We start from the raw sequence: 23035 nt of genomic DNA, 5'->3' as shown, positions 1-23035 counted from the left end.
CAGGGGTTGGATTTGGGCAGCTACAAAGTAATATCTGGCATGAGGGACAGCTAGGCCTCCTTGGTCTTTAGCCTATTGCAATGTACATAAACTGATTCAAGCTGACTTAGTACCCCATATCAAGGTTTCTAAACTGAGCATCAATTTGTGCAAACCATTTATGTGGGATCCATATGGGAGCATTATGGAATACATAAAGCAATTGAGGGGCCCATACCATTTTAATTAGGTTCGCCCTCCCAGTGACTGAGAGGTAGCCTTAATCCGTAGCATACCTTATGCACAGTACATCCGCTTGAGACGCAATTGTACTTTGTTATCAGATTTTCAAAGACAATCTAAATTACTTCAGGCTCGCCTATTGGCGCGGGGCTATAGCAAGAAATTGCTATGCCAGGCATACAACAAAGCAATCAACCAAACTAGGAACACCCTATTATTCACAAACAAAATTAGAGCACCCAACACCACAGTGAAACTCATTACGAAATTTTGTTCCCAACATGAGAGTATCAGATCTATCTTAGAAACTCATTGGCACTTGCTAAGAGAAGATATCACGTTAATGAAATACGTGGGTATTCACCCACAGATAATATTCAGACGAGCTACATCTATCCGTGACAAGCTAGTCAAGAGCTACTACACCAAACCAACTAGAGACCCTATATCTCTTCCCTTAGGGACTTCTCGCTGTGGTGCTTGCTCATTTTGCAAATGGATAGCACAGTGCAAAACCATCCAACTTCCTAATGGTGAAACCTTTACACCCAAATTCTCTGCCAATTGCCGTACACAGGGCTTGGTATATCTCATGACATGTAGATGTGGGGCGTTCTATGTGGGGAAGAGAGTTAGGCAATTTCGCCAAAGGATCAATGACCATATATACTATTCAGGGAATGGGAAAATGCTAACCCCTGTTAGTAGACATCTTGATCTGTATCATCGTTTCGATACATCTTGTATCAACTTTGTTGCCCTAGCTGTGATCCCCCAAAACCCAAGAGGAGGCGAGTGGGACAGAATTGTTCTTCAAAGGGAGACAATCTGGATTGAGAGACTCAATGCTATCCAGTCTCCTGGACTGAACGAAACACAATCGTATAAACCTTTTCTCTAATCCAGATTGCTCCCCTTGGTTTGTCACCATTAGGCAACTGAGGTATTAGTCCTTATCTGTGACACATGGACACATTAGCTATAATCACTTTATTATTCTAGGCACTAAGCGCTCCGGCTATTACTGGAGTGCTTTATGTCCACACCCAGTGAATAACTCACTCACCACTGTTCAGTGGTATATATATTTATTAATTTATTACTCACTTTGATTCATTTTACTCACTCACGCATCTTATTTTCATACACTTACCTAACATACTTTAGCTGTACATTACATATAATTAAGTCACATTATTATTATTCAACATACACATTTTCACTCAGTAATATAATCTTATTACTTCTCTAATTTTTTCTAATTCCATTGTGTCATGGGTTTAGATATACGGCCCTGCCTGATACTATCTGACAATTATTTTAATGATATGAACTGTCTCCCCCACTCTCCTGCCCACCCCTGCTTAATCTAGGACTGGGGTTTTTTCCTCTCCCATCTTCTTTCCCTTCCCCCCCCCCCTTCCTCCCCTCTCATAAGAATATAGCCCTATGAGATTATTATGGTATGGCAATACACCCTAAAAAATGAACTATGACTGGTCTTTTCTTAGGTGTAATCGATTATATATATATATATATATATATTTTTAATACAAGATATATAATGACAGAACTGTTAATGACTATATGACCTTTGCTAAAAGAGTATATTGTATATAACAATCATTTGTCTTTTGAAGGTTGAGAAACGTTTTAATTCTTCATTTGTCTTTTTATTTAGATAAAGATTTTTAACTTTTCATTTAGTGCACCATCCCTGCTACTCATGGGTGATGCGTTCTTTTCATTTATGTCAATGTATTCATCATGTATATGTGGCACAGCATTAGGCTGCGATATGGTTCTGCGGAACCCTGTTCTCATTTCCCCATCTGAGTTGGATTTGCCTTCTCCATCTCTATTTTCTTTCCTATCTCCCAACATTTGTGTATACCCACTAGGATGTTAGAAATCCTGATCACCAGTGATATCCCCCTTCACTAACGCCCTGCCTTTTTCTTTCTATATTGTTTACTGGCTGGTTTTAAAACGTACCCGCCTTGGTGGGCGGATTTTATGATGGACTTTGCTGTCGGAGTGTATTATGTAACGCCGCTGGGCGTTCCGGCCACTGCACACGTGGGGGATGGCCATGTGATGTGGTGATGTCTGTCCATTCTGCGGCGTCTGCTGCCTGTATCACTTCCTGGACCTCTCTCGCTGGACGCTCTGTTAGCCGCGCCCGCCCCTCTGAATGGCCACTCCAGACTGCATCACGTCTGACTCTCCGATCATGTGACGGACGAGCGGTGATGACGTCATGGCGGATGCAACGGTAAAACGCTAACACGGCCGACCGTCTATCTACCATTAATTAGGGTGCTATATAAACCTTGCTATTCAAGACGCATATTTGTATTGGCGTCATTCTCTCCATCGGGGACACGCGCGGATTCTTGTGCTATCTGGGCCTTCAGGTACATATATCATCTTGGACATTTTGATCATACAAGTCGAATTATTATGGCCTTAATGCCACTATTAGTCCTTGTTTTTTTGTGTACTACTCGCCTATATACATATATAAAATAAAAATGTATTTTTATTTTTTCTTATTCCTAGGACTCTGTTTTGCCAGTCTTATATATTTTCCTCTGCTCTATTGATTGAGGACCTATAGACTGCTTTGGTAGATCTACCTATCTACCTATCTACCTACTTGTGCCTAGCCCAGTTTATTTAGCACTGAACCACCGCGCTTGTACACCCCCGGAATCTGAATCCTTTTTGCTTACCAGCAAGTGACTGCTCCAACACCATTACTTTTATAGTCTTGTGTTTATGGTGAGTCATTTTTCCTAACATATTATCTGCGTCTTATCCCTTTTTTTCTGTACTTACCTCTTCCTTGTGAAAAAATGGTAGTATATCATTTTATGTTTAATGCATTAATTCAAATTCAATATTATCTGCAGATAATACCCCTACAACAGGCTGGATCAATACTAACGGTATACCCAGCCACTGTGGGGATAACACATAATCGTCGCTTGTTTACTCCCAACGCGGCCTATTTGTAAGTTTTATACACTTTTTATACATACCTATTATAATTATTCCCCTTTTTTCCTTTTCCTTATTTTCTTTTTCCCCCTTCTTCTCTGTCTCATTTCCTGCTCTGTTCTCTTTCCTTATTCCTTCCTCTCATTGGGGTATTGGTGACATGCTGTCCTTTTGCTCTGCCGCACCCACATTGGCGAATGCAAAAAAACTTTTTTGTATTTTTATTTTCATTTTTATTGTTCTATGTACTATTTTATACTCTGTTACATATATGTTATCTTCGTATGTGTATAATTTATACACTACTACTTTTTTGTTATGTATACTTGTAAACCTAATCTGTTTCTTGTATATGTGTTTCACTAGATGCAATATCTATGCTCCTGAGGAAGCGCTAAGCGCGTAACATGTAGAGAAAGCCCTCCATTAACCTCCGGATTACTACCTGGGATATACAACACACGATTGTATCTTTAACTGTGCTTTCTTAACGAAGCTTGTGTATAATAAGACTGTATAGTTGTTGTTATTACCCTTGTAGTACCAATTACTGACTTAATTTCTAAATTTTGATTTTACGTCTGTTTGATTCTATGATATTTTATACTAATAAATTTCTAGCTTTTTCTATACATATTGTACTGTGTGCCTTTAAAGCCCAATCTAATAGTTTTCACTCAAATTCCTGCAATATCGGGGCGTTGGCACATCTCCAATAGGTGCATTCGCAGTATCACCCTGCGATTCATGCACGTTAAAATAGTCCCTCTTTTTTCATAAATGAGAGGTAATTTTATCCAAGCCGAACATTTCAATCTGAACTTGCGGAGCAAGGGGACCAGGTTCATGGTGAGATATTGGCTCGGGTCCGGGGACACCTGTATGCCCAAGTAGCGAAACTCACTAACCGTGAGTATTTCCCTGGCGCAATCAGGTATGGGTTTTGTTAAGGGGTCTAGAGGCATCAACACTGATTTATTCCAGTTAATGCTGAACCCCGACAGCCCTCCGAAAGTAGCGATCAAACTCATCACATGTTCCAGAGAGCTGCCAGTGTCCCCCAGATAAAACAATGTATCATCAGCATTAAATGAAACAACGTCTTGGGTGGGGCCTCTGCGAAAACCCATTATGGTCTGCGACGCCCTGACATGAATTGCCAGGGGTTCTAGGGCCAAGGCAAAAAGCAAGGGCGACAAGGGGCACCCCTGTCTCGTGCCTCTATACAGACGAAATGGCTCCGAAATGTTCCCATTGATACGCATTCTCGCCGATGGGGAGCTATATAACAGCTGCACCCAACGTAGGAATGAAGGGCCCACCCCAAATTTGGTCAACACTTCCCAGAGGTAGGGCCATTCCACACTATCGAATGCTTTGGCCGCGTCTAAGGAGAAAATGGCCCTATTACCCGGATCATCTGTGGGCAATTGTAAATTGAGGAATAATCTCTGCAGGTTCTGGGCAGTGGACCTTGTGGGAATAAAACCAGACTGATCCCTGTGAACTATTGATTGGATACATTTAGCCAGTCTATTCGCCAGAACCCGTGCCAGCAGTTTAATGTCAAAGGTGAGCAGCGAGATAGGTCTATAAGAATCAGGCGTCAAAGCATCCTTACCCAGCTTTAGTAGTACCACTATAAGAGCTTCCCTCATGGAAAGGGGGAGCTTTCAAAAGCCCTATTATATACTTTCAGAAGGTTTGGGATTAATTGGGTGGTATACGGTTTATAAATCTCTGAAGGCAAGCCATCCGCTCCAGGCGTTCTTCCATTTTGTGCATGAGCCAGCGCCTCTAGGAGCTCCTCCTCAGTCAGAGGAGCATTAAGTAGGCTCGAATACGAAGCAGACAAACAGGGGATGGGATATTTATCTAGAAAAGACCTAAGGTCCTCAGCCGAGGGATGAACCTTGGACGTGTAAAAAAGGCTTTAAAGACATCAATGATGGCTTGTGTAGAGTAGCAAGAATCACCCTGTGTGTTCCTAATTGCTACTATGTGTGAGGGAGGGTGCTGCGATTTGGATAATAAAGCGAACATGTGACCCGTATTCTCCCCTTCCTCAAAATGTTTCTGTTGCAGAAATAACCGTTTATTTTCGGCAAGCTGCAAAGATAAGTGCTTGAGCATGGAATGGGATGCCAACCACGATCGTTTGGTATCGTCAGTGGGATCCACTACATATAAGGGTTCTGAGCGCTGTGCCTCTGCAATAATAAAATTCTCCCATTCTTTAGTTTTTGTTTTAATGTGTGATATCTCTCTGATAAGTTGTCCCCGTAAGTATGCTTTAGCCACCTTCCATACCGTGTCCACATCCGCGTATCCTATATCCTATAAAGGGTTAAGTTTCCACAATCCATTACCCCTAGTCGCTCCCACCCTTAGGTCTATAGAGAGAGGGGAATGGTCAGAAACGTGTCTAGCATGGTATTGTGAAGAGTCTATCATCGGCAACAAGAGATCATTGCTTTATCCCAAATCAATGCGCGATAGACCACCTATCGAGGCCGATTGGCATGAGTATACCCTAACATCTGGGTTATGCATCCTCCACACATCCGTAGGGCCCATTTCCAGAAGAAGGCGTGCAAACGGGGTAGCCCAGCAGCCAGTCGGGCACTCAATTTATCTTTCTCATAGTCCAAATAATTATTAAAGCCACCTAGGACTAGTACAGGTATGCCCGGAAAGCGGGATATAAAATCAGTTTTTAAGGAGGCCGGCCAAGAATGGTGGAGAAATGTATACCCCTGCCAAAATACATTTCGTTCCATAAAGAGAACATAAAAGAAATACATAGCAACCTTCCGGGTCTATTGTACTTTCGATCAAAGAAAATGTGCGCCTCTCGAGTACACTGAATACGTAGCATGGTATTGGTGACAAACCGTCGTTGTACAAATAATATTTGATCAACCTCTGCGGTTTTTATTTTTTGCACTATAAACAAAAATAGAGCAACAATTTAAAAAAAATTCAATATTTTTTACTTTTTGTTTACATAAGCATCTCCCTGATCTATCTCTCCGTGAGACGATCGCGGATCTGTGATTCCTACTAATCCGATACACAGTTGTGTCTTCCTCGAGTCAGTCCATCCCCTATACAGTAAGGAAGCACACCCTGGGACACAGTTAACCCTTTGATTGCCCTTGATGTTAACCCCTTCCCTGCCAGTGTCATTTATAGTGTCAGTGCTTTTTTTTAGCACTGATTTACTGTATTGGTGTCACTGGTCCCCAAAAAGTGTCACTTAGTGTCAGATTTGACTGCCACAAAAAATAAAAAAACAAAAGAAAGCTCTACTTGTGGGGAAAAAAGGACATCAATTGTATTTGAGTACAGCGTCGCACGATGGCGCAGTTGTCAGTTAAAGTAACAGTGCTATATCCCAAAAATGGCCTGTTCAGGAAGGGGGTAAAACCTTCCAGAGCTGAGGTGGTTAAAGCTATTTTACACACAAGGCCCTAAATGGAAAATTTTTATGCAACTTTAAACTCTCTCCAATCATTAACATCAACTGATCAATTAATCAGTCTTGCCAGTGCAAACATTTCTTAAGTAGAGTACACACTATAAGTCTCAAGAATAATTCCGTACAAGGCATGATTGTTTGATTTTCTTAATAGTGTGTACACAACTATCAAAATCCAATTCAGACTTTCAATAGAAAATTTCCAAAAGGGACAAACTCCAGAATTTTTCTCGTACGTGAACAGAACGAACGATTTTTTTTTAAAGCGGAAGAACCAAACAATTTTTTTTTATTGATCCTAGCATTAGTACCAATTTATTACTTACTTAAAAGCGGAGTTCCGGCCACAATTTCACTTTTTAAATATAAATACCCTTGTAATACACAAGCTTAATGTAATCTAGTAAAGTTAGTCTGTAAACTAAGGTCCGTTTTGTTAGGTTGTTACAGCATTTAGACACTTTATAAAATAGAAATTGACTGGGGCCATTTTAAGTGTGGGCATCATGAAGCCAGACTGTATGACTTCCTGGATTTCAGCCTTGCAGATCTCGCACATGCTCAGTGCTGCACAAGCAATGTAATAGTTTTCAGATCAGGTTTCAGCACCTGTACTGTCCAAGTCACATGATTCTTCGAGACTGGGGAGTGCACAGACTCCTGGAAAGTTACACCCACTACATTCCCAGGAGTCTGTGCGGTGAAGCTTAAGCACCTAGGTGCAGGAAGAGGGAAGATTAACTATTCTGCCTAGCAACAACACTTTGAAGGCATCTAAAAAAAAAAAAAATTTCTTAAAGGACTAATGACATTTTTTTAAAACTACTGATGTAATGTTATATTTATGGGTGGAACTCCACTTTAATATATTCTCCCTCCTGTTGTGGCCGTTTCCATCATTATTGTGAGCATGTGAAGCCCAATCGATAGCTCTTCCTGGTTTGCTTTGGAGAGGTGCATGCTGGGCACCTCTCAATCTCGCCCGATTCAACGGCGGCCGTATCGCCAATTGTTTGTAAAGTTGCCATAACAACGGGCGAGGATGTAGGAAGGTCCCGCCCCGTTCTTAAAGCAACATAGATAAAAACATATCTTGGCCCTGTGATCCGCCCTAAATCACGTCATTGATCACAGTACTGCTCATAGACTTCTGGGAAATTATGTGTCATCATTTCCCAGGAGCACAGGCGAAGGAGGACGTGACCTAGGAGTGCTGCAGACCAGGAAGTGGCAGATTAGGAGGACTACATAGCAACTAGGGTGACCACATTTCCCAGATTGCCAGGGACAGTCCCGCATTTTGCAGGTCTGTGTCGGGCACCTTCATTTCAGGACAATACAGTGTCCCGGAATGAAACTGACACAGCCACCCCCCAAGCCCAACTAATGCCCCCAAAATAGGCTGCCACATCACCGCTTTACTCACTGACAGTGAGTGCCCGGAATGCCTAGAGGATCACAGTCCCCATCCCCTACTTGTGATTAGAGAAATCATAAATCCTGCCTCTTGTGTCCAATCACTGTGCTGTGATTCGTTACAGCACAAGCTGATCTTTGGGGGGGGGGGGGGTCCCTGAATGGTAGTTTGGAAATGTGGTCACCCTAATAGCAACAGGGCAATTCTGGCAAGTAAAAATATATTTTTTTTTTACTCCAAATGTTTTTTTATAGGTTTCCACAAACAACGTATATACTCGAGTATATACGGTAGTACAATAGTTCTCAGTAGAGATTATTATGTAAAAAAATACCGATTGAAAAGGAATCTGAGGCAGGGGCGTGCTGGGTGGAAATCCCCCCCCCCCCCCGGCCGCCCACCGTCTATTCTAAACAGCGGCCATCACGGCCGCTGCCTGCTGACTTTTTTTTTCCCTGTGGAGGAAGTCGGCAGCGGCGGCCGCCGATTGGCTGTTACTGGTCGCGCTGCATTTTGGGCTTTGTAGTCTGGAGGCAGAGGCAGGGCACGCATCACGTCAGGGGACAAATGAAGCTGCCTTTGGCCAGACGAGGGAACGGAACCGGGAGCGCTCCGCTGGTGGAAGCTGATGAGGTGGCAGTTAATTACATTGAGCTGTACTGGTGGGCACCGATGAACTGTACTGGTGGGCACTGATGAGCTGTACTGGTAGGCACTGATGAGCTGTACTGGTGGGCACTAATAGGCTGCACCCCACCTTTCCACCCTAGATTTTCTAGGATGAAGGTTAAAAAAAAAAAAATCGGCCAGAGAAAAACCCATATCGGTCAACCTCTAGTTCTCAGTGCTATTTTTTCACTCAGTGTTTATCATTACCACCAGTTAAATCAAAAGGTAGACCAAGGATGCACAAGTCATGTCCTAAATATATGTCATATAATGTACCTAAAATTTGCTACTAGGATGTTCCTCCAAGATACTGTATTGTAATTATCACCAAACCTCAGTGTTCTGATTCCAAGAAATAATGGAGCCCTGAAAACAGAATCTAAAGCTGCTCATAGATACATGCGAAAGGGTTGGTCAGATTTAAAGGCACGATCTGACAGCTCTTGGGGCAGGAAATATGAAAAGCACAGAACACACAAAAAAACTTGAAACAGCTGCAAATTATTTTTATCTTCTTGTCTTGAAAGTATTGGAACCTCTAACTGTGTCCTGGTTGGGGAGTTTCACTCTCTCATTGACCTTTGTCAGAAGTATAAAAGGTGATGGTAAACTTAAAATTTAACAATTGTCATGGGGACATGGGAAACTGATTCAGTGACAGCTATCAAAAGGTGCAGTTTACTTTCACTTTACACAGATTTCTTTAAAATTTTCTGCTGTGTTTTCTAGACAAGAAATGAAGAAAAATGTCATGTTAGGACACAGACAGCAATAAAAACCAAACAAAAGGTTGTAATTATTCCTCCCCAACTTCTTCTGAGTGTCGGTGTCCAGCCCTCGTGATTGACTGACATCATAATGGCACACAGGTACTTTGCCGCTGCTTCATCAGATTAGGCGACTCGTCAGATTTTGTAACAGAAGTGACGTTCACCCACGGCCATCTTGGTACACCACGCACTCATCCGTCGTAAGTCTACGGTCAGAAGGGGGCAAGTGGACATCTTTTTACACCCACCGGAGTCTTGCATTTCACACTTATTTTTACCAGTAAACTGAGCTTATATAGTGACATACAGTATTTTGACATCTGTAAACCTGTTTTGATGTTGAATTTTAAAGCAGCTGCAAGCCTGCTGATCTCACAGGATTACTGATCTGACAGAACACTGCTGCTTTTACAATTCAACATCAAAACAGTCAGATGGATTTCAAAATACTAAATTTCACTATATAAGCTCAGTTTAGTGGTATAAATAAGTGTGAAATGCAAGACTCCATTGGGTGTAAAAAGATGTCCGCTTCCTGCCTTCTCACTGTATCCTGCAGGGTGTACCAAGATGGCCGTGACAGAACATCACATCCGTTACAAAATCTGAAGGGTCGCCTACTCCAACGAAACACCGGAATGTAAACTAAGCTGTGCATGTGCAGCTCAGCGTACATTTTAGGCTGCATTCACACCTAGGCATTTTTACGCCCGACGCTATTGCAGCCTGAAATACGCTGGAGGGGTGATTTAACATTGCCGAAACGCCGTACGCCTGAAGCTCAAAACAAGTCCCGGACCCTTTTTTTCAGGTGGCGTTCGGCATAGCCGACAATGTTAAATCACCCCTCCGGCGTATTGTAGGCTAAAAAACGATGCGTTTTGTAGCGGCAAATCGCGGGACAAAACGCTGCAATTTGTCGCGGCAAATCGCGGTACAATACGCCACGTTCAGGTGTGAATGCAGCCTTAAAGAAGACTGCGAGCAAGCAGGTAGGTTTATTTTTCTGCAGAGATGTTGCAGGTATTTTCTGCAATACAAAGCCTGTTGCTTGCATTTTTTTAAATTGTATACTTTAGTTCCTGAAAAATAAAATGCACTGAGCAATCACCTTATTTTAGATTTGAACACACACCTAAAAGGAACCATGAAACCCTGCTTGGAGAAGCTGAAAGTTAGGTTGTAAGCTTTAATAATGAGTAACCCATCCTTGCATTCATAATTCATGAAGCAATTATAGTTATAAACACCAAAAAAGAAAAGAAAACAACGCAGAGCATAAGAGACCTAAGTTTAGATAATGGTCTGCCTTTGGCTGTTGGACTGAAAGACCGGTGTACCCTAACAGGATCCATGCGGAATACAAAAGGAATCAGTCAGTGGATATAATTTTTTTTTACAGCACGAAACACATCCAGAATTTTCCGTTAGCCCGCTTTTACACTGGGGCGCCGGCGGCGTTGGCGATAAAGCGCCGCTATTTTAAAGCGGCACTTTACCATGATTTTTGTGGAGGTATTTGGCCCCTAGGAGTAGTGTACACACCGCTCCTTCACCGCTCCAAAGATGCTGCATGCAGGACATTTTTTAACATCCTGCCAGTGCACCGTTCCAGTGTGAAAACACTCGGGCTTTCAAACTGGAGTGAATGGGGCCGCTCTTTCAGGGCACTTTGCAGACGCTATTTTTAGCGTTATAGTGCCTGCAAAGCGCCTCAGTGTTAAAGGGGTCTTAGGTAAACTGGAGTCAGATAAAGGGATGTAAGAATATTGTCTTGATGAGGAGAAAGGCAGAACTACATTAAGAAAAAGGAAGTCCTGTCCCTATGCAAAACCAGAAGGGGTTCTGTACGGGAAAAGGCCACCAGTTCAGCCACTTGCCCCTTAGAGGTGATGGCTACAAAAATACTTCCTTGTGGGTGAGTAGAAAGAAATATCTCGAATTGCTTCACACAATCCAAAGAGAGAACCTTCTTCAGATCACATAGAGTAACAGTGAGAGGTACATGGGAACTGACCTGTACAAATGTCCAATATAAGAAGTGGAATACCAACAGCCTCTGAAACAATATGAACTGGGCTGAAACCTGGCCCTTGAAAAAGACTCATCTGCATCGAGAAACTCTAAGGCCTCGTACACACGACCGAACATGTCCGCTGAAACTGGTCCGCGGACCAGTTTCCGCGGACATGTTCGGTCGTGTGTAGGGCCGACCGGACAATTTTTCGACCGAGCGGACAGGTTTCCAGCGGACAAATGTTTCTTAGCATGCTAAGAAACATGTCCGCTGGAAAGCTGTCCGTCGGACATGTTCGATGGTCAGTACGACTCATCGGACATGTCCGCTGGCCCGAGAACCCGCGCATGGCGTCGAAGTGATTCGACGCATGCGTGGAAGCATTGAACTTCCGGGTTTGCGTACGTGGCGGCGTCAACGTCACCGCCATGTCACCGCGCTGTCTGTCCGCGGGGATTTTGGTTTGATGGTGTGTACAACCATCAGACGAAAATCTCCGAGCGGACATGTCCGATGAAAATGGTCCGCGGACCGTTTTCATCGGACATGTTCGCTCGTCTGTACAAGGCCTAAAAGAACAAAAGCCACAACAGGACCTCAACATCCATGCTAGCAATCCTTTTGCATCCAACAGAGCCCATGAAACATTTGCCAGGAGTCTTACTAGGCTGGCGACCACATCTACCTGGGTCAGTCCGACACAATCAGGATTATTAGAATGCCCTTCATCTCAATCCTGTGAAGCAGACATAGTAGTTTCAGGAGAGAAAAAGCATAGATCAGGGTGTGTAGATCCCATGGAGCCACTAGAGCATTCACTGCTTCTGCTAGAGGATGCTGGAACCCGGAGACAAACCTGCCCAGTTTGTTGTTGAATTTAGAGATCAGAAGGTGCACATCTGGCACCCCCACCTAGGACACAGGTCTTGGAAGAATACCTCCAGGTGTAGAGACCAGTACCCTGGGTCCAAGCACTATCTTCTGATGAAGCCTGCATGCCCATTGTCTACATCTGGGCTATACATGGAGAACAAGGTGGGGATGTGAATTTCTGTCCAAATGTTTAAGTTATTCCACCTTGATGGTATTTTCCAACTGAGTCCAAATCTGATTACCAGTAGGATGGTCCAGTGTTACAGAAACAGACAAATTTCCCAAAGGTCCAGGATGTTAAAATAGGAGATTATACTTCCACAACTGGGTGCCTAGGACTCCTCTAAACCAGGCTGACATCTGTTGAGAATTTGCTCAAAATTATGGGAATGAAGGACTTCCAACTTGCAGAGCTAAATTCCTGAGCACAAGGCCAGGGACAACCCGGTCTTTGGTACCAAATTAATTGGTTAGTTAAGGGATTCAATTAACTTGCCCAGTGAAAACAGAATCTTGCATGTTGGTGGTCTGGATTGAAATTGGGTAAATAGGGCTACCTGGAGGAAGGTGGCCATCAGACCCAAGACTCTTAAGCCAAAACAGAGAGTTGGATGACAAGAGGACTGGAGAGCTTGAATCTGACATAGAAGAATTACAATTTTCTCCTGTTAAGAAACATTTTTTCTTCAGCTGTGTCCAGAACTAGACCCAAATAGTCCAAATGATGAGGCAGCTTCAGCAATGATTTCTGAAATTTCCAGATCCATCCAAAATGCTTTGATGTTTGGATAGTCAAAGCCGCATTGTCTTATTGGGCCACAGCATTTTTCCTCTTCAACAGGAGGTTGACATAGTATCCCAAAACGGGGATGCCTGAGAGTACAGTAGGGCTAATACTTAGGCTAGCTCCTTAGTGAACACTAGGTGTAGATGACAAGTCGAAGGGCAGAGTAGAGGTCAGACAGCAAAGCATAGGAAACACGGATGTGCTGGAAAAAAAAACCGTGACATGCACATGTAGTTCAGTATCCTTGATGCTCACAGAAGTCAGAGGCTTGGGTGAAAGCCCTGAATCCATTATTTTACAGCAGCTGGGATCAAGAACACCTTGGTACCGAAGACCTGAGGATCTGTGGTTGGGTTCTATAAGAATCACAAATGGCACAATCATTTTGTGGGCCTAACAGATTTATACATGTTGCAAAAGGGGTAATGACTGAGTCTTAAGTTTGTCTGTGGCCATCAGAGAACTGCTCTAAATTTTGGGGCAGACACGTAGAAAAAGCCAAGAAAGAAAAACACTCAAGTATACATAAATTCAGGAACAGCTGAGCAGAATCCCTGGATCGAAGGTGCAAAGAGGTATGGTTGTGTGACCAAATATCATTGCAGTCAGCAGACCGGAAAACTCCTGGATGCTGGAATGCTGCCAATTGCCCATAAAAAGTAGGCTGCAGGCAATGCGAGGAGGGAGAGCTGAAGAAAGATGTCCTGAATGTGAAGAAACCACTGGGGAAGGGAAGAGATTAGTTTGTGTGTGCAACATCTTTGTGATGTCACCCATTAAGAAAACGGACTTCATCTGCTTTGAGTGAGTTTAGTCTTCTGCAGGCAAGTCAGGACACACTCTACTTTGCAGATAGAGAAAGGAGCTGTGTGTTAGTGGGCGTCCTGACACTCCTGCTCGCCCCCTGAAGAGGCTTTCTCCACACCAGGAAGAAAGCCTCGCATTACGGTGTGTAGTTACAGACAAAAGAACAGGAAGTGAGGATTTCTCAGAAGAAATAAGGACATTTAAAAGCAAAATCGAAGGATGAGGTAAGTGAAAGAGGACTGCACTAAGGTAAAGGAAGCCATTTAGGGAAAAAAATAATTCCTTTACAACCCCTTTAAAGTGACAGTTAATGTGACTCTCAATCTCAGCCCGCGACCAGTTGATCCACTATACATTTTTGCATCGGCTATACCTGACCCCCAGCAAAGATAGCCATAATTTCTGATTCAGTCGCCTCTGCTTGCTGGCGATGTTCCACAAATGGAGTGACTTTATGCATATCTTCTGGGACTGTCCCATAAATATTGGAGGGAGGTTTTGCTGTGTGTGCAGGAGGTGACCACTATCCCGTTAAATCCCTCTATCAAACACTGTCTGCTCGGGATGGTAGATGACCTCTACGATATACGAACCTTACTCACTTTATTATTTTTTAATGCTAGGAAACGCATTGTTTTATCTTGGAAGAGCACTACACCCCCAGTCCGTAGAGTCCTGGAAGGCCTCCGTTAATAAGACCCTGCCCTTTTACAAAGCTACATATTTGAGCAGGGGGGCGCTTCTTAAATTTGATACGATTTGGGGGGGGGGGGGGTTGAAGGCCTCACCTCTCATGGTAACGGATTAAAATTTCACCATTGTATGAAGTTATCCCGTCTCTCCTATTAGCGGCTACAATATGCACCTCACTGCCTGTGAAGGAGCGAGTACACCGTCCCCCTGCACTCAAAGTATGGTGGGTTTCATATATGTCATTCTCTTGCTAGAGTGGGTAGTCCTGTCAAATGAATCCTTATACTTTGGTTGAAGTATGTAACGAGGGGTTGAGGGAGTGGTGTCGGTTGAGTCGACAGGTTTCACAGGCAATGTTTATACTGGTGTTTTAAATGTAATGCACTTTTTATTTATTTTTTATTTATTTATTTTCTCCCCTTTAATATTTTGGGACGGCGCACCGTACTGTTGTGTGTGGTCCTTAATGGTTGTTTGTACATTGTACGTTTTTGAAAACAATAAAAATGATTTTAAAAAATAAAAACTCTCCCGACTCTCTAGACACCTGTAAGATGCATAGCATCAAAAACAAAATGTGCAAGCCACAGGCTAAAGACACAAATACAGAATGAAAAAATATCCCTGATGTGGAAAACATACCAAATGTACAACTTTAAATGGGAAAAAGCACAAGATGCATTACAGACATAAAAAAAAAAAAAACGAAAAAAAACCGAAAACAGACTTTCTAACCGTTCCCCACTCTATTTAAAATGATAACAGAACCGAATAAGAAAATACATTTTTATTTTTAAAGAATGAGATTATATTACACGTGCACTTAGTTCTTCTATGTTAATGGCTGCTGAAAAAGCAGCTAGTAGGAATGAGTCACTGTTTAACATAAAAGCAAAATTAGGTCAAACACAAAAACTGCGATTCATTCAGTACTGTAGGGATTTGATCATCTTCACTCGAAGTGAGGTATAAGACAGATTTAAGAGAATTTCTTAATAATAAAATATGCATTAATATTACGCATATACTTAAATGTGTCAGATAAAGAGCCAAGTTTTGCCTCGGTGGGTAATATGCACTGTGCCCCACTGATACCACCTCAATGCCCAACAAACTTGCATAAGTGGCTCTGCCACTCTGCTCCTTTATGGAGCTATTGGCCATTGTGTAATGCTGCAGCAGGGGCCATTTTTTTTGGAATCCTAGTAAATCAGCTTAATGAACAGAAAACATTCAATTGATTGCCAGTTGTATTTTATTTATTTTATTTTATTTTTTTGAGGGGTACTAGCTTTTTGATCTGTTTCCTACTAATAACACTGGCTAGAAGTTCTAATTTTAGCATGCAGGGCAATACAATACAAGCCAGGTAGCCACCCTGATTGTTGCTCTAGAAGCCATTTTAAAATAGTGGTAGCCACTCTGGCACTGGTGCTGCGGCGCCAGCTCTACCCCGGGCTCCGCATGCAATGAAATGACATCTCCAGGGATATGGATCTGTGGCTGCCTGACCAAGTGAACTGCGGTATGTGAAACGGATGTACATACACAGAGCATCAACGTCTCCCCCACTTAATGTCCTAAATGTTCCTCCTGCCACCGCAATGTCCCTCCAATGTCCCCCCCACTTATCTCTAATGCCTCTCCTCTCCCCCCCCCCTTATGCACAATGCCCCTCCTCTTCTTTCACTTATCCCAGATGTCCCTCCTGTCCCGCCACCTATCCCAAATGTCCCCCCCTGTCCTCCCACGTATCCCAAATGTTTCTCCTCTCCTCTCACGTATCCCAAATATCCCCCACTTATCCCAAGTAGCCCCTCTCTCCCCAAACATGTCCCAAACATCCCCCCACTTGGCACCATTGCCCTCCCTCCCCCCACTTAGAACCAATGTTCCAACTCTCCCCCAAGTTAGAAATTAGCACATTGCCCCCCCCCCAATTTAGCAACAATGCCCTATTAACTTAGCACCAATATCATTGCCTATACCCCCTCATTCTACAAAGTGCATATACAGGGGATTCGATTCACTGAAAACCTGCGGAGGAAAATCATTTATTGATGACTGCTGCATATGCGTGTGTGCCGGGGGGGTGGGGCCGTTGGGGCGGTAAAACGCATCTACGCCTGAGTTCGCAAAAATCCTTGCACCGGCCCTGAGTGCCACCCTAGGGTTTTTAACTATATTCAACACTGAACAGATCAGGAAATGAACTCTGATCCAAAACTAAATATGACTTAAGCAATTGCAGAAGACTAAAATGGGACTAAAACTAAAATGCCATTTTAGCCCAAGACTAAGACTAAAACTAAATTGAAATTTGCTGCCAAAATTTACACTGCTATGGACCTTAACTCGCAACAAAGTCAGACCATAGTAGTACAGGAACTACTTTGAAGTCACACAGACATGAATGGTACTCATTGGGAATCAAGAGGTACAAAATGTCAAGCGACTTTGCAGACCCAAGTCGCAGGAAAAGTCACACAAGTGTGGATGCATGCTATATTTTCAACTTGCCAATTCAGTGTTTGCAGTTAGAAAAAATAATGTTCTGCTTTATTGATTTTTAATGAGCATGTAACATATACCATATATATATATATATATATATATATATATATATATATATATATATATATAACTTTTGTGTGCGTCTGTCCAAAGTAAAGCTTTAAAAACGAAATTGTTTTGGTTTGCTTTGGTTTTCCTTGCTGTTTGTGCCAGCTAAACTACACGGGAGATTTAATTCATTTGCTAATGAGCACTTATCAGGGGTCACTTTATTTTCAAAACACTACTTTCATTGTGCTATAAATTACATGATTACACTGTAGCAAGTAACTAAACTGTCTGGGTCACTTGGCACCAAGGTTACTTACATGGGTGGTAAATGAAAGTGCTTGGCAGACAGTTCTGAATCTTGCCACCTGAACAATGGGGCTGAAATTAACCACACCGCATTGTTCACACTTGTGTTACTTGGAGCAGCACAATGCAGTAGCCCAACAAAATCATGTATATTAGATTACATTGCTCCCCTTGTTGTTGCCCCCCCCCCCCCCAGTATAAGGTTCAATGTGTCCCACACTATGTGGGGGGGTTAAAAAACATTAACGTATACAATTCTTTTTACAAATCATACACATACATACCGTTTGGATGCACATACATATGTAAACACCTATTCAGCAGCTCATATGCTTCCCCAAAATGCATGGGGTAGAAGAAGAAATTTAAGACCCCGCTTTGGGTGTGATCTTAAATCCATTAACTCTAAGGCCTGGTTTACATTTTTATATGTACTTTAAAATGCACAAAAAGCATGTATAATAAAGCACAGGTGGTTGAACCCATCCAGTTGCCTGGGGTTGTACACATGCTGAGGCTGCAAAGCAAAATTATTCCCCCTACCCCCCCCCCCCCCCCCGATTCCACAAATATATTCTACCCCCTATGTGAATAGGATTATGCTGCAATCATGAGCAAAGCACATAAAAAAAAAACCTCATTCAACTGCCATACAAAAAAAAAAAAAAAAGGGTATTCAGAAAGAGAAATTACAAAAAAGGGGGGTTGCCATCCGGGACCTTTGGGCCCTTTAATAATAATAATAAAAAAAAAAAAGAAACCTCTGGGCCCTTTAATAAAATATATATATATATAAATATATATATATATATATATATATATATATATATATATATATATATATATATATATATATATATATATATATATAATAAAATAAACATTTATAAAAAAAAAAGGGGGGGGGGGGTTGCCATCCAGGGCCCTGGGGACCTCTGGGCCCTTTAATAGAAAAAAAAAATATATATATATAAACAAAAATAAAAAAATAAACATTTATATAAAAAAGGGGGGTTGCCATCCGGGGCCCTGGGGACCTCTGGGCCCTTTAATAATAAATATAAATAAATATATTATATAAAATAAATAAATAAATATATATATAAAAAAAAAAAATTATTAAAAAAAGGGGGGTTGTCATCCGGGGCCCTGGGGATCTCCGGGCCCCCCGTACCGCTAAAAAAAAATAATTGGCCCTTTAATAAAAAATAAAATAAAAATATATTAGAATTTTTTTTTTTTTTAGGCCTCCGGGCCCCTGGGGGGTTGCCATCCGGGTCCCTTACAGGTGTACTGACTGTACCCCCCTGATGGCGGCCCTGCTAATAAGATGTTGAAGACGCAGCTGTTGCAGCTGCAAACAGCACTGTGAAATCAGCCGTGCTTCCTCAAGACAAAAAACACACAAAACCAGGAAGCATATTCCCTGATATTACTACAGGAAAATAATTCTTACAACTTAGACCCCTGGGGCGCTTTTCGGGCATTTTAGCGCTAAAAATAGCCTCTCAAGCCTCCCCAGTGTGAAAGCCCGAGTGCTTTCACACTGGGACGGTGCACTTGCGGGACCGAAAAAAAAGTCCTGCAAGCAGCATTTTTGGGGCGGTGCGGTATCGGTGTATACACCACTCCTAAACCGCTCCTGCCATTAAAATCAATGGGCAGCGCTGTCGAAGCACCTGCAAAGCGCTACGGTGGAAGCCATTTGAACCATTTACTATAAGGCTGCATTCACACATGAGCGCTTTGTCGCCTGTAGCTCCAAAACGCTAGGGAAAAAAATACATTATTCTCTATGGAGATGGTTCACATCTCCACTCCAAAACACCTGACGCCGAACACCTGAAGCTCAAACAAGTTCTGGAACCATTTTTGTCACGCGGATTTGGGCATTTTAGAACGTTTGTATTCCCATAGAAAGTAATGGAAACGCTCGATTCAAGCGTCTAGCGTGACAACGAGCATTTCTACAGGCGTTTTGTCGCTTTAATCAATAGAACATTTCACCCAGGCAGAAGATAAAAAAATCTACAGTACAAACATAGCAAGGGATGAAAAGATGATAATTTTTCCTATTGGCTAAAATAAAAAACGTTGGACGACGCTGTATGCAAACGCGTGAATACGCCGGAAAAAAAGACAAAAAAATGCTACGCTCAGGTGTGAATGCAGCCTAACACGCGTAAGGCGCTGCTAAAACTAACAACGATTTACCGCTAACGCCCCCCTCCCCCCCTGCCCCAGTGTGAAAGTAGCCTTAGAGCAACATTTTTCAGCCTTTAATACCCTTTTTAGTGCCCTTATAATAATTTTCATGTCTTGGGAAAACCCCCGCCACCAGGGGTGAACTGACCACTCATGGGGCCCCCGGGCAATAGATTATGGGGCCCCTGGGCAATAGTAGATTATGGGGGCCCCCAGGCAATAGATTATGGGGCCACACAGAATACACACACATACAGTATACATACACAATATACACACACAGTACACACACTGAAAAGGTACTGGAGAGGCGGGGCAGCTATAATCTTGCAATTTTTAAAAAAAACACAGATTTTTACATACTGTCCATGGTTTACTGAGGCTGGCAACCCTGATGGGGCCCCCTAGTGGCATGGGTCCCTCGGGCAGTGCCTGAGTGCCCAAATGGTCAGTCCGCCCCTGCCTGCTGCATTATTGCATCTCTAAAACTCAGGGCATGTTTGCGTGCTCAGTGGTAAGTTATATATATAATAATACATAAAAGAATACAAAATGCAGTGTATCTAGCATATTGGACATCCAGAGCAGATACTTTTTAACACTTCCCTATTCTATAAGAAAAAAATGTTTCAGTAACAATCATAAAATGAAAAATAATATTAATGAGCAGAAAGGAAACACCAACAATGAAAACTGTAGTGCCCCTTACATTGGTGGTCAGTGAAAATGTTTATTTTTTATACTAGCAGTCTGTGAAATGGTTCCATACGTTGGTGACCAAATGTGAGATGGAACCCTTACATTAATAGTTATAACAGGGGTAGGCAACCTGGGGCCCTCCAGCTGTTGCAGAACTACAAGTCCCATCATGCCTCTGGGAGTAATTGTAACTGTCAACCTTGCAATTTTGCTTGTCTTGCAAAACACTCTCAAACCAAGGTTTTACTGTAATGGCATTTAGGGCTCATGTGATTGAAGCGCACGTCAAAACGCAGATCAGCATATTGCCATTGACTTTAGTGGAGGAGTACACGTGACAGTTCAAGGGTTATGCTTGATCTGCTTTGCGTTGCACTGAGTTTTTTTGGGCCTATTAACCGCTTGCTGACCGCCCACCGCAGTTTTACTGCGGCAGGTTGACTCGGCTGCGCAAAATCGCGTAATATAACGTGATGTTGCTCTGCGGCCACTAGGGGAGCACCCCTGATGCCGATGCGAGTGCCCGGTGGGTGCGATCACCGCCAGTCACCCGCGATCACTTGTGACAGAGCAAGAACCGGGAGCTGTGTGTGTAAACAGCAGGCAAAGCAAGTAAAATGTGTAATTTTCTGGTCAAGCGTTACATTTTCAATTTGCGTGTGTACAGCTTAGGGTTGCTAACCTCATCCCTTTAAATCTGAACACATATGAATTACACAGGTTCTGAAGCCAATTTATTGCAAATAAGGCACCAAGTGAGTTTAATTACCACCTTAATCAGCCACAGAACCTGTGTAATTAATATATGTTCATTTTTAAAGGAATAAAGGTGGCAACCCTAGTGCAGTCGCCTTTAAATGGAAACGGCTGCGTATTAACCAGAACGTGCATCAACACAAGCCCTTTGATATGAGATCACTATTACCCCTTTCTCAGCCGCGTTAGCAGTAAACCTCTGCTAGTTTTAGCAATGCTTTACGGGCCGCTAGTAGGGTTGCCACCTCATCCCTTTAAAACAGAACACATATGAATTACACAGGTTCTGTGGCTGATTAAGGTGGTAATTGAACTCAAGTGGAGCCTTATCTAAATTAAATTAGCCTCAGAACCTGTGTAATTCATATGTGTTCTGTTTTAAAGGGATGAGGTGGCAACCCTAGCCGCTAGCTTTTAACCCCCACTAGCGACCAAATAGAGGTTTTGAAACGCTGACGAAGCACTTTGCAGGCGCTTCGGCAGCGCTGCCCATTCATTTCAAAGGGCGATGCGTTTTCGGACGCCCAAAAATGCTGCTTGCAGGACTTTTTCTAACGTCCTGCAAGCGCACCGCTCCAGTGTGAAAACACTCGGACTTTTATACTGGGGAGTAAAGAAGAGCTCAGGTGCTTTCGCAAACCGCACTTGCAAAGCCCGCCAGGAAGTCGGCACTGCACAGCGCTAATCACAGGCAGTGAGACATTTTCCCTATCGGCGGCTGCAGAGGGCCCCGGAAATGTCTCACTGCCTGCGATTAGCGATGTGCAGTACCGACTTCCTGGCGGGCTCTGCACGTGCGGGTCGCAAACACGCCTGAGCTCATCCTTACTGGGTATTTTTTAGGTGCTTACAAATGCTATTTTTGAGGTGTTTTTTCAAATGCTTTTTTAGCACTAAACGCTTGAAAAACACCTCAGTGTGAAAGCGGTTTATAGGTGAAGCAGAAAGTGAACAATAAATTGGTCAGCGACTAATAAAAGGAAGATAGCCTTACCTTGTGCAGCCTCGGATTCAGTGAAGACTGCATTGTAATGTGAAGGTTTCTTGACAGAAGTGCAAAATCTGAGTAAAATCAGCAACTCTTCCCTATCCAATGTCCCATCACAAATCTAGATTTATCATTTACTGCGCGTCTAACTAGCCAGCCTGTGCTAGATACAAGCCTGAGCTGACTGAATGACTTCCAAAGCGTCAGTCTAAACTTTGGTAACTAAGTAACGTGCTATGGGAAGTACAGACCACAAGGTGTGTTTGTGTATCGCTCCCTGCCCTGCAATTAACTCTGTCAATCTCTGTGCTATTCCCCTGACAGAAAAATAAGAAATGGACACTTTCCATACCTGAAAATAGAAATGACTGAGCCCGCTGTGAGTTATGGGGATTATATAAAGACCCCTCTAGCTCCGTTTAGACACAACTCCCATTGGAATTTCACTGGGAAACTTGCTGTGCAGGCATGGTAACCATAGCAACAGACTGCTTACAACTTTCCCCTGACCAACTGATACATCTTCTCTGTGTGAATAGGAAGCTGCTCGGCCTGCTTGGTGGCCGGATTGCTGGGAGGAGATAGCCCAAGTCTGCCTTCCTTTAATGCTTTAGGACTCATTTACATTTGCTTCAGCTTCTGACAGGCTTTGTTAAAGCTCTCTGAATGTCAGTCAAAGCTTCTGTCACTAAATAAAATGGTTAGCTTACAGTCCTGTTTACACCTGTTGCTTTTGCTTTGCTTCAAAAATTATACCCCATGTAGCTTCAGTGGTGC

General features: G+C 42.8%; 1 protein-coding gene across 1 annotated transcript in view; it reads right to left on the bottom strand.

Annotated features, from left to right (window-relative positions):
• The window catches only part of DNAH3 (dynein axonemal heavy chain 3), a 483492-nt gene extending 460992 nt beyond the window's left edge, over positions 1-22500 (bottom strand). Inside the window, exon 1 of the mRNA XM_040356847.1 lies at positions 22265-22500. Coding sequence (XP_040212781.1) covers positions 22265-22297 — 33 coding nt within the window. The 5' untranslated portion in view covers positions 22298-22500. The remainder of the gene's footprint in view (positions 1-22264) is intronic.
• Positions 22501-23035: the final 535 nt, after the last annotated feature.

This window comes from Rana temporaria, chromosome 6 (genome assembly GCF_905171775.1).
Source record: "Rana temporaria chromosome 6, aRanTem1.1, whole genome shotgun sequence".
Lineage (NCBI taxonomy): Eukaryota > Metazoa > Chordata > Amphibia > Anura > Ranidae > Rana > Rana temporaria.
This window is presented reverse-complemented; position numbering and strand designations above follow the sequence as displayed.